We start from the raw sequence: 13686 nt of genomic DNA on the forward strand, positions 1-13686 counted from the left end.
TCCCTCTCTTGATGGGGAGCTCAGTACCTTGTAAGATAACCCACTTTGAGAACTTAGAAAGATTGAGCCTCTTTGAAATTTCTGCCTTCCTCTCATCCCTGGGCTGGAATCTTTACAGTCTAGAATACATCAGTACCTCTCACACCATAGCCAGAAAGATCTTCAGCTGGCTGTAGACTGATATTGTGGTGTGTCTCCCTGAGCTGCTCCTCTCTCTTGGTTAAATGCACCCCCATGCACCTCCCCATCAGGTCCTGGATCAGGAATATATCTGCTAGTCATCTCTTGAATCAGTTCTGTTCTCCCTCATCTCCAGCAGCACCCTAGACCTGAACCATCACCTCCGCAACCCCTGCAGCAGCCCCTGAGCAGTCATGGCAAGTCCCTTCCCCTCCAGCGTGTCTGAGCCAGTCACTCCCCTGCCTCTCACCCTCCAGGGTTTCTTACTGCTCCTCTCCGTGGCCCACAGCCCCGCCCCTCGTTCTGGGTACACCCCCGCCACACTCTGCACCTAGGCTCCCTCTTCACTCAGAGCCCCTCCTTTCCTCTGCTCTCCATCCAGCCCCCTTGTCCTCCCTGCCCCCTCACTCTTTGGGTAACCCTCACTCTCCGCACCTTGTTCCTCTCTGTCTCCCCTCGTTCCTCTTGCTCCTCTTTGTTCCCCGTGTGTCCTCCAGGTCTGCACACCCCAGGAGAATCAGGCCTCAGATGGCACCTCTCCCATCCCTGGGCCATTCTGGACTGAGTCCTTTTCTCCTCAGATCTCATTCCTCTGCCTCCTCAGAGGTACTGATTCTGGGACCCTCTGAACACCTGCTTCTCGACTGCCCATCGCTCTTAAGTTTCTTTGAGAATTCCTGCCACATCAGATCCCCCCCAGCCCCATTGCCCAGAACCACCATGCCCTGCCCTCCCCAGAGCCCAGGACCCAGTGGTAGAGGGAAGCTGTTCTCAAAATGTTGAACTAGGCTCCAAGTCTCTTATCCAAAGAAAAAGTTCTGTGGCCAAAGGCATTTGGGAAAATCCTGTTCTGAGCTGAGCTGACGAGCACTCTGTTCTGCATCTCTTGGCAGAATGTCCAATTGCCAATAGATTTCATACAATCCATGGAAAAACAAGCAGGTGCAGGCTTGATCACAAGTCCCTCTTTTCACACCTGAGGGACTGTGCAACACCCTGAGAAGCACTCGTTTCTAGTAGCAGTTCTGGGCCCTGGAATGAGAGGATGCCAGGCACAGATACCGCCTCTGTCAATACCTGGTTTTCTCATCTTGGCCAAGTGGCTTGGCTTCCCTGAACCTCAGTTTCTTCCTCCATTGAATGGGAGCAGGAACAGGGCTCATGTCTTAAAGCTGTTGGCAGGGATTCCAAAGACAAGGCACTGAGCACGGAATAAAGCTTCTGTTTCCGGAAACTGACCATTTGTTGTGAAGAGCTTGGCACGGAGCCGTTCTCGATAGCCTGGAGATGTTGTCGCTGCTACCTCGGTGAGCTCGTGGAAGCTTAGCCGCAGGGGCCCCCCAAACTTGACGTTTTTAACCACCTGACAGACAAATGCTAGGCAGCTAGAACAGGCTTTTTGCCTCTCCTCCGGCTTAGCCGGTTCTACACCTGTTACTTTCATTCTCAGGGGACCAAACACATTTTTACCCCTCATATTACAACGGGTAGTGTGAATGCCGCCTGCTTCATCAGACGCTGAGCTATTTGTGATGGTGACCTTCTTGGTGTCTGTAGCTGGCCGCCTCCTTCTTCTCCTCCCCCTCTTCCTCCCCCAGATGGCCTTCAAAGATCTGCCTGTCACAAGCCAAATCTGTCATTCTGGACCCTTTTCTCCTGCCCTTCTGCGTGGTAGGACCCAGCCATGAGGCAGAAACACATGGCCTTTTATTTATGCCGAGCTCACCTGTTCTGGGCACGTGGGTGAAATGCGTTAGAGTTGCAGCTCTTGGAAAAGACATCCTGTATGGTTGAAAGAAGAATTATCTGCTTTATTAGAAAGCTTTTTGACAACTTCCATGGGACTCTTTGCCATGTTAGCTCATTCCTCCCCCAACGGCTTCTTAGGCAACTGGAGAGTAGTTTTCCCACTTGATAGATGAAGAAACTAAGGCCAAGAGATGCTTCATGACATTGGGCCCAGCGTTGGATCAGGCTCTAACGCCATCAGGCCCGGCCTTCTAGAAATTGGGTCATTGCTCTAAAACAAGACTGAATGAAGCAGGACATCCAAATGGCTGCTGTCTTCAAGAGTCATATTTACTATGGAAAGCCCTAAATTTCGACCAATTCAAACTGAGTACCATTCCAGGGTCGTTTTTGATCTCTGCTTTGAAAGTGTTGTCCAACCATTAGGTGAACCTCTAAAGCAGGGATCAGCAAACATTTTCCGTTCAGGGCCAGACAATAAATATTTTCAGCTTTGCAGCCAAAGTCTCTGTCACAACTATGCAACTCCACCATTGTAGCATGAAAGCAGCCATAGATAAAAAATCAAAGAATGACCGTAGCTGTGTTCCAGTAAAATTTTATTTACACAAACAGATGAAGGGCCAGATTTGACCCAAAGGCCATAGTTTCCTAACCTTTGATCCAGACCAGTGCAGTCCAGTATAAATAGAGCTCAAGCCACATAAGTAATTTAAGTTTTTCTAGTACCTACCTTTTAAAAAGTAGAAAGAAAGAGGTGAATTTAATTTTAATGATGTGTTTTATTTAACGTGATTGTCCACAGTATTATCCACATGAAATCAATATAAAATTTTTTGAGATATTTTACCTTCCTTTCTTCATCCTAAGACCTAGAAATCCCCTATTTTACACATAGAGCCCATCTGAATTTGAATGGTCACGTTTCAGGTATTCACTGGCCACATGGGCTCGTGGTCGCTGTACTGAACAGCACAGCTCTAGTGGGCAGACTGCCATTCCCCCCACCAGGCGACAGTCACTCAATCAGTACACAACTCAGAGCACCACAAATGGATAGAGGTGCTGCAGGTAGGGTCAGGGGAACATTAAACGAATCTTCTGGAACCTGCCCCCACCTCTGCCCTGAATTCCTCATTTAAAAAAAGTCAGTAGAATGTTCTTACGCCTTTTCCCCAGACCCTGACTACCACACGTGCTCAGCACGGACAATTGTAAAATGAAGCTCTCCGACGTTCTGCTGGCTGGTCTTTGATGATTCTCCATCTGGGGATCGGGAAATGAATTGCTTTTGTTTCTCATGACTTTTCTTGGACTGCAGGTCAGCATCTCCTGACCTGGTACAGCCATAGGTGGCATCTCAAGGCAGCAGCATCCATACGGGGTCCGAGTGACTGTCAGGGATGGTTTTCTATCCAGGAGAAAGGGGCCCACACCTGGATTTAGAACAGTAATTTGAACCCCCAGACCTGGCGTGACTCTTGCTCTGCCATCTACTTACTGGACGACCTTGGGCAAGTCACTTAATCTCACTGAACCTTGGTTTCCTCATCTGTACAATGGGACTAATGATAGCAGCTACTTCCAGTGATTGATGTGTCCATTGAGAGAGATGATTATGAATAGTGAGAGCATCTGGTGCGTGGTGAGCTTTGAATATTACATTTATTGGTAGTGGTAACAGTAATGCCTCGAAGATGCCCCCTCAGGCTCTGAATTAATTGTTTGCTCCTCACATGACTCTGGAGACTCCAGGGTTAGCATCACCGTGCCCTGTGTCATGTTTCCTCTTTGGCATAGCTGTGTCTGCCACTCAGCTGCAAGTCCCAGAGCAGGGATTGTCTTGGATGGACATCTTAGCAAGAGTGAAAAAATCTTCCCTTTGCCTAGAGTTTAGAATATTTTTTCTGCGAGTTCCCATCATGGCTCAGCAGTAACAAACCTGACTAGTATCCATGAAGATATGGCTTCCATTCTTGACCTTGCTCAGTGGGTTAAGGATTCAGCATTGCCGCGAGCTGTGGTGTAGGTTGAAGACGTGGTTCGGATCCGGCGTTGCTTTGGCTGTGGTATTGGCTGGCAGCTGCAGCTCCGATTCCACCCCTAGCCTGGAACTTCCATATGCCATGAGTGTGGCCCTAAAAAGCCAAAAAAAAAAAAAAAAAAAAAAAAAAAAAAGAATATTCTTTCTGTCCATCACCATCTTCCCCTTCTGGGGAGATAATTCCTGATGTGCCTTCCATCCACCAAACTGGGTCAGTCTCCCCTCACTTACACACTCTCAACCCCCCGTACTTTTCCTTTGATGTGTTTAGCACATGTAATTAATGAATTATCTGGGGAATCTGCTTTAATGTCGGCCTCCCCACTGGACTGTGAGTCCCATAAGGGTGGGGCTCAAGGCTGCATTATTAATCACTGAATTTTCAGCTCACAGTGCATGGCACATAGCAGGTGCTCAGGAAGTGTTTGTTGAATGAATGAGAGACTGTCATTCACTCCAGAAGAGATCAGAGACTGCTCTCAGAATAACGAGAGAGCTTAAAGAGCTTTGTAAAATCACTTGCTCAACATCCACCATACATTTCTCTCTGTGTCTCTTAAACAGCAAATTCTCTATGGACCTTGGAGAACCTTCAAGCTGTACAGTCCAATAGAGTTATGTGATCCATGGATGAACTTTTACGCTTTATCGTACCTACATTTTAAAAAGTAAAAGGAAACAGGTGAAATTAATTTCAATAATATATTTTATTTAACCTAGCATATCCCAGATTTTATCACTTCAACATGTAAGCAACCCAAGAAATGCTGATGAGCTAGTGTACATTCTCTTCTTTTGAACTAAGTCTTTGAAATCCGGTGCATATTTTGCACTCACAGTACATCTGGATTTGGACTTGCCATGTTTCAGGTGCTTAGTACCCACATGAGGTTCATGGTGTCATACTGGAAGCTGTTGAGGAGCCGCTGTTTTCAAATTCCCAAGGTGCGCTGCTGTGATGGAGGTGGGGCCTTTCTCAGGTGGTCTTTGTAGGACCCAGAGATGAGCACAGATAGAGTTTATCACCCAGCACTAGGCAGAACCTGTCCCCTTGGCAGAGGTAACATATCAATGGGGCTTAATGCATGCCAGGAGTTTTGCAAAGGGCTTCACATTGTGTTAAATCACTTGATCCTCTAGCAGCCCTTTGAGGGAGGCTGTCATATTATTATCCCCATTTTGTAGTTGGGGCGGTAGAGACACAGGGATTGGAGTGACCCTCCTGTTTAGGGTCACACAGATAATAAGCGGTAGAGCTGGGATCTGAACCAGGCAACCTGGCTTCAGGGCCTGTCCCTCTGTGAGCAGACTGTCTCAGAATCGGACCCTGCCATTTCTCCACGACGGCATCACAGACAGGACCTAGAGTCTGTGCAACCCACCTGGATTTGTTCATTGAACAAATTAGGTTGAGCTCCTCCTTGGCAGCAGGCCACACACTCACAGTGCATACACCGAGGGGAGAAGGTCGATAACAGACTCCCCCAAATGGCATCACCAGGATTCTCGAGAAAAGCCCAGCTCTGAAAGAGGGCGATTGACAAGTAGATGCTCTGATAGATTCCTGGTTGAGGTAGTCGGCACTAGAGGGAAAGATATGTTGATGCCAGGGAGACTAAAGCGGCTCCAGTCCAAAGGGGGATACCCAGCCCATTGTGTCCTTGAGGAGGTAGGGATGCTGACCTGTGGGTGCCAGGAGCTCCAGCCATATGCCAGGAAAGCCCAGGACTGTGCCAAGGTCCACCAAGAGCCAGCATCGAGGTAGCTGTGAGGCCAGAATGCAGAATTCGCAGCCAGGAGTAGAGGGATGAGATGGTGCTGAGCCCCAGAAATGGAGTCGCAGTGGCAGAACAAAAAAAGTCCACAGGTTCACTCCTGCAGCCTGGGTTTGATCCCTGGTCTGGGAACTGAGATCCCACATCAAGCTGCTGCATGCAGCAGCCAGATTGAAAGAAAGAGAGAGAGAGAGAGGGAAAGAAAGCAAGGAAGGAAGAAAGAAAGAAAATAAAAATAAAGTTTTGAGTTCCTGCTGTGTCTCAGTGGGTTAAGGATTAAGGATCCAGCATTGCCAGAGCTATGGTGTAGGTCACAGCTGCAGCTTGGATTCCATTCCTGGCCTGGGAACTTCCATAAGTCACAGGTTTGGCCAAAAAAAAAAAAAAAAAATTCACGAGCAAGAGAACAAGTGCATGAACGTAGCTCCTCACCACTAGGTTCTTCAGTCATTCATGTATTTATCAGTCAAGAAACATTTATCAAGCACCTTTGGTATGTCAGGAACTGTTTCACATAACTCTGTCACGCAACACTTGCTGAAACTGTTTGATGTCTTACTAGAGATTCAGTAATTTCTCTTTAATTTTTAGTGACAAGAAATATTCCCCAAGTGTGTCCCACTTTCCCACAAAACGTGTCATATTTTAACCTCCGACAATGCCCTTTACTAACAGGAATAATAGTAATAATTGTTAGTACCTGCTGTGTGCTAAGCACTTATATACAGCTTCACTTAGTCCTCACAACAGGTCTAAGAGGTAGGTTCTGTTATTTACCCCATTTGATAGACGGGGGAACAAGATCCGAGGAGCAGTGACTTGCCCAAGGTCACACACACAGCCAGATGCACTTAAGCTGGGACTTGAACTCAGACTTTCTGACTCCATACTTTTAGCCTTCATTTCTCTTCTCTCTCCCCTCAAATCCCATGTTTGCACATGTAGAAAATGATCAGATTTTCTTGTAGACTCAGATGCCATGGTCACACGTGATTCTCTTATTGTTTCCAAAGGTGGTGGCTCTTAGTAAGAGAAGTCAGGAGGCCGAAGCCGCTTTCCTGAGTGTTTACAAGCAATTAATTGAAGCACCAGGTAAGAAACACTTGGGCTCCATAATTGAATAATTAACAAAAAGAAACTGCTGTTAGGATCCTTACACAGAGGCCTCCTCTCAGTAGAATCTGGGAACAAGCCAAGACTCCTGGGCAAAGCTGGGCCCTCCGTGGGTGGGAGCTGTGGGGACGGAGAGGGTCTACACCCAGTCCAGTGTGATGTCTCCACACGCTTCTTCCATCTTACCCCACTTCCATCATCAGCCAGAGAGCTTTGGGGGGCTCCTGGTAAGATCTCCCACCTGGACCTTCTTAGGGAGCCAAGCCTGCCTGCCAGAACTCCCATCCCACTGCCACAAAGGGCAGAAGATGCCAGTGCTCTCTGCCAGCAGAGGGCACTGGAGGAAAGACTGCAGCTGTTTTCTCCAACATGGCACAGCCAACTTCAAAGAGTTGATGTTCAGCAAAAACCACACCCAAAAGAACACATACTGTAATGACTCCATTTACACAAAATATGAAGACAGGCAAAAATTAATGTCAGCACTCTTCACAATGGCCAAAAGGGGGAAACAACCCAAATGTCTATCAGTGGTTGCATCAGTAAAATGTAGTCTGTCCTTCCAATGGAGTATCATTCAACCATAAAAAGGAATTGAAGTACTGACACAGGATATAATGTGGATGGACCTCCCAAAAATGATGCTGAATGGAAGAAGCCAGACATAAAAGGTCACGTGCTTTATGATTCCACTTATATGAAGTGTCCAAAGTAGGCGAATGTGTAAAGACGTTAAGTCAGATTGGTGGTTTCCAGGACTGGAGGGAGGAGAGAATGGGGAGTGAGTGCCTGATGGGTACCAGGTTTCCTTTGAGGGGGATAAAAACGTTCTGAGACTAAACAGAGGTGGTGCTTGCACAACAGCGTGAATGTACTAAATGGCACTGAATTGTTCACTTTAAAATGGTAAATTTTGGAGTTCCCGTCATGGGGCACCAGAAGCAAATCCAACTAGTATCCATGAGGATGCACGTTTGATCCCTGGCCTCGTTCAGTTGGTTAAGGATCCAGCATTGCTGTGAGCTGTGGTATAGGTTGTAGACAAGGCTCGGATCCCGTGTGGCTGTGGCTGTGGCGCAGGCCAGCAGCTGTAACTCCAATTCAACTCTGAGCCTGGGAACCTCCATATGCCGCAGGTGCGGCCCTAAAAAGCAAAAAGAAATTTTTTTTAAATGGTAAATTTTACATTATAGAATTTCATCTAAAAAATGCACCCATGCTGTTAGAAGTCAAGAGAGTGCTTTCTCTTGGACGGGGCGATAGTTCCTGGGAGAGGCCTTTGGAGGCTGGAGATGTGGCTTCTAGGTCTGGGTGTGGATTACAGAGGTGTGATCAGCTTGAGAACCTTCCACGGTGTACCTAAATCTATAGATGGGCTTTTGCAGAAAGTTTCTCTTTTTTAAAATGACCCATTCTCTGTGACTGTTTCATTTATTGACTTAGAAATGGGAACCCAGAAAGTAGTGATTTGCTTAATAACCCTGCTGTGCCAGACAGCGCCTCTAACCCATTCCCGGTACTTGGATGCAGCTGCAGGAATCAGTGCTATCAAGGATGACTGAGGCTTGGGGTTATGAACAAGAGAGCGAGATCCCACTCTGAGCCGAGCCATGGAGAAGGCAAAGTCATTTATATTGGGTGTCAAGGTCATTTGTGGGATCTTTGTTTAGGGGATGGCAAAGTCTCTTGTTCCCAACTGTGGGTCTTGGGCAATTGTGGTTTAAATAGTGTCCTCCCCAAATTCACATCCACTGGAGTTCCCGTCGTGGCTCAGTGGTTAATAAACCCAACTCATATCCATGAAGAGGCAGGTTCGATCCCTGGCTTCAATCAGTGGATTAAGAATCTGGCGTTGCTGTGAGCTGTCGTGTAGGTCTCAGACATGGCTGGGATCCCACACTGCTGTGGCTGTGGTGTAGGCTGGCAGCTACAGCTCCGATTTGACCCCTAGCCTGGGAACCTCCATATGCCATGGGCGTGGCCCTAAAAAGACAAAAAGAAAAAAAAAAATCACGTCCACTCTGACCCTTATAATGAAACCTTATTTGGAAATAGGGTTTTTGCATCTGTAATTAGTTAAGGATCTCGAGATCATGCTTAACTTAGGAAGGATGCTAAATCCTATGATGAGTGTCCTTAAAAGACGAGGAGGGAAAAAACAGGGGAGGGGAGAGGGAGGTTTGGGACACAGACACAGGGAAGAGGGCCACATGAAGACAGGGCAGAGGTCGGATTGATGCAGCTACAAGCCAAGGAATGCCTGAGACCACCAGGAGCTGGAAGAGGCCAGGAGGGATCGTCTGCTAGAGCCTTCAGAAAGAGCACAGCCCAGACAGCACCTTAATTTTGGACTTCTGGCCTCCAGAATTGTGAGAGAATCAGTGTAGTTTTAAGCCACCTAGTCAGTGGTGCTTTGTTATGGCAGCTCCAGGAAACTAACACATCAACACCGATGTGAAGCTTCTTTCCCTCTCAAAGCGCATGGGCTGGGTAAGGAGAGTCTTCCAGCCTGTTACTCAAAGTGCGGTCTGTGGAACAGGAGCATTGGCTTCACCTAGAGCTGCTTAGAAATGCAGAACCTCAGGCCACTGACTCAGCCACTGCATTTTAACAAGCTCCGCAGAAGATCTGGAAGCACATGACAGACAAGTGCTGGCCAGGTGTAGAAGTAGCGTGTGCTTCCACCCTCTGCATGTTCCAAGCCCTGAGGGAGCAGGCTCTTCCAGTCCCTGTCACTCCGGCACAGAGACCTGAGTCCAGTGCCTGAGGCCTCAAAGCCAGAGGGAGATGGGACTCGATTCTTGGTACATTCAGCTATTTCCAGAATATTACACAGCTAGGCCACTCCTGGGAGGCTCTGTTACTTTCCCATCGTTGCTGTAACAAATTACCACAGGCATTCCCATCGTGGCTCAGGGGTTAGCAAACCCGGCCAGCATCCATGAAGCCTCAGTTCAATCCTTGGCCTTGCTCAGTGGGTTAAGGATCCAGCATTGTCGTGAGCTGTAGTGTAGATCGCAGACACCGCTTGGATCCCACGTTGCTGTGGCTCTGACATAGGCCGGAGGCTACAGCTCCAATTGGACCCCTAGCCTGGGAACCTCCACATGCCATGGGTGCAGCCCTAAAAAGACAAAAAGACCAAAAAAAGAAAAAATTACCACAAACTGGGCAGCTTAAAACAACACACTTATTCTCTCTCAGTTCTGCAGGCTAGAAATCTACCATCAGAGTGTTGGCAGGGCTATGCTCCCTCTGGAGGGGAGGACTCTTCATTACCTTTTCCAGCTTCTGAGGCTCCAGGTGTCCTTTGGCAGTGGCCACATCCCTCCAATCTCAGCCTCTGCCTTCATATGGCCTTCTTCCCTCTGTGTCCCTGTGTCCCAAATTCCCTCTCTTTTCTCTTACAGGGACACCGGTCGTTGACTCTAGGGCCCACCCACGCAGGTAATCCAGGATGATCTCATCTGGAGATCCTTCACTTGATTACATTTGCAAAAGACCCTGTTTCCAAACAAATTCACATTTACAGGTTCCAGGCATCAGGTCATGGAGGTGTGTTTGGGGATCATCAGCCTACTACAGAGGCATCTGCAGACTTGACTTACTCATGTCCCCAGTCCTGTCCTGCGCCCCGATTCTATACTTTCAGGAAGGCAGTATGGCTGCATGATTTTTCTCAATAAAAATGCTTCGGCAGCAAAAACAGCTGGAATCAGACAGCACAGCCCCTCCAGGCTCTGTGCCTCCCCCTGCAAGGACATGGCCCTGTGATCAGGGTGTCTGCATCCCTGATCGTTATCAGCCTCACTGAGGAGCATGCAGGCTGTGCCAAAAGACTGTGCCCCATTCCTTGCAGCGTTTTTCTCTATGATGTCTCCACCCTTATCAGAGCTGTCTGGAAAAAAAAATTGGAAAAATACACCCTTATTTCCCACTCTTTTCAATCCTTCAGGTTGGACAGTCTGAGCGACAAATGACATTAGAGGGTCACCAGTACCAACCCCAAAGTTATCTCAGGATTCCCCAAGCCAGTCTCCTCCATCGGACCTCGTAGTACCTCTCCCATAGCACCAGGGGGCAGCATTGAGATGGCCTTGGGTTTCTAGGCTCAGAGCTAGACTCCAGTTCAAATCCTGCCAGTATCATTTACTGCTGGGGTAACTGTGGACACATTAATTCACCTCCCTGAAGTTCTCTTCTGTAAATGGGGAATAATATCAAAACCTGCCTCATGCAGTCATTGAAAGGCTTCAACGTGCATGGTACATACTGGCACTTGGTAAGAGTTAACTAGTCTCCTCATCATCTGTGTGTCCCTAGGACGGGTGAAATTCTCCAAGCCTGGGACTGAATCATACTAAATTTATGTACCCTGAATCCAGTACACAGTAGGCACCTAATAACTGCTGAATGAATTAGAAATAAGACTCAGTCATAGAAAGAAGATGGGTTAATGAATGAAAAGGTATTTTTTTTCAACTAGCACTTTCTCCTTGTCACATGTTTATCTACTCAGCATTTATTGAGTGCCTGCTGTGTGCCCAGCACTCACTAGATACAGGGAACATAGCCATGAGCCCGCCAATGCAGACATGGGCCTAGCCCTCAGAGAGCCCGCATTCTGGTGACAGAGGTAACCAGATCATTGCTCAAATAACCTGTTGTCTCAAACCCAGGGGAGCATTTGGGGGTGAGGAGGGGATTACTGCCCCCACTTGGAAAAGAGCATCATTTCGAGGGTTCTCTATGGGACCCTCATCTTTTTGGAAATAGGTCTGTTAACACACTCATGAGGCCGGACCGTAGTGCCAGTCAGGGACCATGAGAGCTCCCAAGATTGGTGTGGAGCTTTCTGGAAGGTTCTCATGCCCTCTTACCCTTCTCCCCAAAGGGTCATTCCGAGGCTGATGCTGACTCCACGTGTCTGATTTCCCAACTCCATTCCCCAGAAATGGAGGGGCAGGGGGGGGGCACACCATCCCAGCTGTCACTGAGTTAGAGAATGAGGAGGCTTAACTGATGGAGACATACCATACGAACAGCCCCTTCAGGGCTCTAATTCATTTTCGAGACATTTAAGAATAACAAAATGTTTTAATGATTTCTTAGGGGAATTAGGAAGACATATTTTTGTTCTCATTAAATTTTATCCTCAGACACAAAAACCAAATGTCAGATGTGTTGTTGGTGCTCAGAGCTTCCCTGCTCACTGTCCCCGCCACACACACCGCCCCAACTCCCTCCATAAAAATAGCACTCCTGGAAAATTTGCCACGATGCACACTTTCCTGTTTTTATATTTCTTGACAGGCAAATTATTTGTCGAAATATTTCTTCCCCCCACCCCCGAAGCCACACAAGCCCTGATTCAACATTTTTGTTTTGAGTGACTGCTGCCAACACAAATCTTTGGCAGAGAATGCGATCTAGCATGATTGCTCAGCAAGTATTTTGATAAGTGTGCAGCCTGTATGTCTGTAATTACGAAAGAAAACCGTAAATCTTTTGGATATTGTTCACACAGATGTGGCGTGAAGTGAGAAAAAAAAGCAGTAAAACGTGTTAAAAGCATAATTAATGTCATTGTTGTGGAGGATGATTTGATTTAAACCTTTCTGACTTCTGTACCGGTGACGGCTGATTTCTTTATCGTGCTCATAGAGTCACTAGGTACCGACCCGAGCTTCAGAGAGCTAACTTGTTAACTGAGTGATTAGTTAAAAGCAAAAAACAAAGAAAAAGAAAAAACGAGATGAGGAAAGAGCGAGTAAGAGGGCAGGCATAGGAACACTGCTGAAGAGATTCCGAGAGAGAGGTGAGTGCTCCCAAATGTTTCTTCTGCTTTACTTCGGATTTTTAAAATCTGGTGCAGGAGATGGCAACTCCTGACAAGCATTTCTGTCCTTGCTCCTTCTTTCAGGAGGCAAGGTTGGACAGCTTAGCTGCTCAAGCATCAGATGCAGCAGGGTGGGACTCAGCTTGGTGTTTTTGAGCTGTGTGACCTTGGGCAGGGGCCCAAACCTCTCTGAGCTCTGGTTTCTGTGTCTTTAGCAGAAGGATAATAATAGAATTTGCTCATCAGTCGACGTGAGGCTTCCAATACCTATGCATGAAAGCATTTGGCAAGGTTTGAGAATCAGCCCATTGCAAAGCTGACATCAGAGTATCCGTTACAGGAGTCACAAGCGTTGGCTGTTGATTTTGCAGGGTTCTGTTGGTCGTCAAGGACGTGGGATGAAGAGTTTAGGCAACAGGGTTACTGAGTGCGCAGTAGGAAAATACTTTGCAATGTGCAGAGTTTTAACATTTTTCTCTCTCTTTATGAAAGTTGCATGTGTGCCCTGTCAAGTTCAGAAAATACAGAAAAATAGAAGGAAGAGGGGGAAACTACTTACTAGAAAAGCAGTGGGAACATTTTGTGGGTTTTTTCCTGCTCTTTCCTCCATGTGCTTTTTCAAAACAGTCCTTCATTCTGCATGTATTTCGAATCCTGCTTCCTTTCGCCCACTACAAGCATCCATGTTTCCCTGTGGTTACAAATTCTGAGTAACTTTAGTTCATTGTGTGTAAGTCTCTTGTGTGGCTCTATTGTAATTTACTGGACTCCCTTTGCAACACTGGGCATATAGGGTGCTGGGGAACAGAAGGCGTATTGGAACTGTGCTTTAGTTCTGAGGGTGGGGAAGGAAAATGTATTGTAGCCATGTACTGACCACAAACCCAGGAATAGCAGTCAGGAAGAATAAGAATACTTTTTCCTCCTTGTTGATATATTTTGTAGTCCTTTGTTCATTTGGTACACTAAATATCTTTCCATATTAT

General features: G+C 47.1%; 1 protein-coding gene across 1 annotated transcript in view; it reads left to right on the forward strand.

The window, feature by feature from the left end:
* The window catches only part of CUX2 (cut like homeobox 2), a 275414-nt gene that overhangs the window by 202112 nt on the left and 59616 nt on the right, over positions 1-13686 (forward strand). The window contains exon 4 of the mRNA XM_021073976.1: positions 6762-6840. Coding sequence (XP_020929635.1) covers positions 6762-6840 — 79 coding nt within the window. The remainder of the gene's footprint in view (positions 1-6761; positions 6841-13686) is intronic.

This window comes from Sus scrofa, chromosome 14 (assembly GCF_000003025.6).
Source record: "Sus scrofa isolate TJ Tabasco breed Duroc chromosome 14, Sscrofa11.1, whole genome shotgun sequence".
NCBI classification, from domain to species: domain Eukaryota; kingdom Metazoa; phylum Chordata; class Mammalia; order Artiodactyla; family Suidae; genus Sus; species Sus scrofa.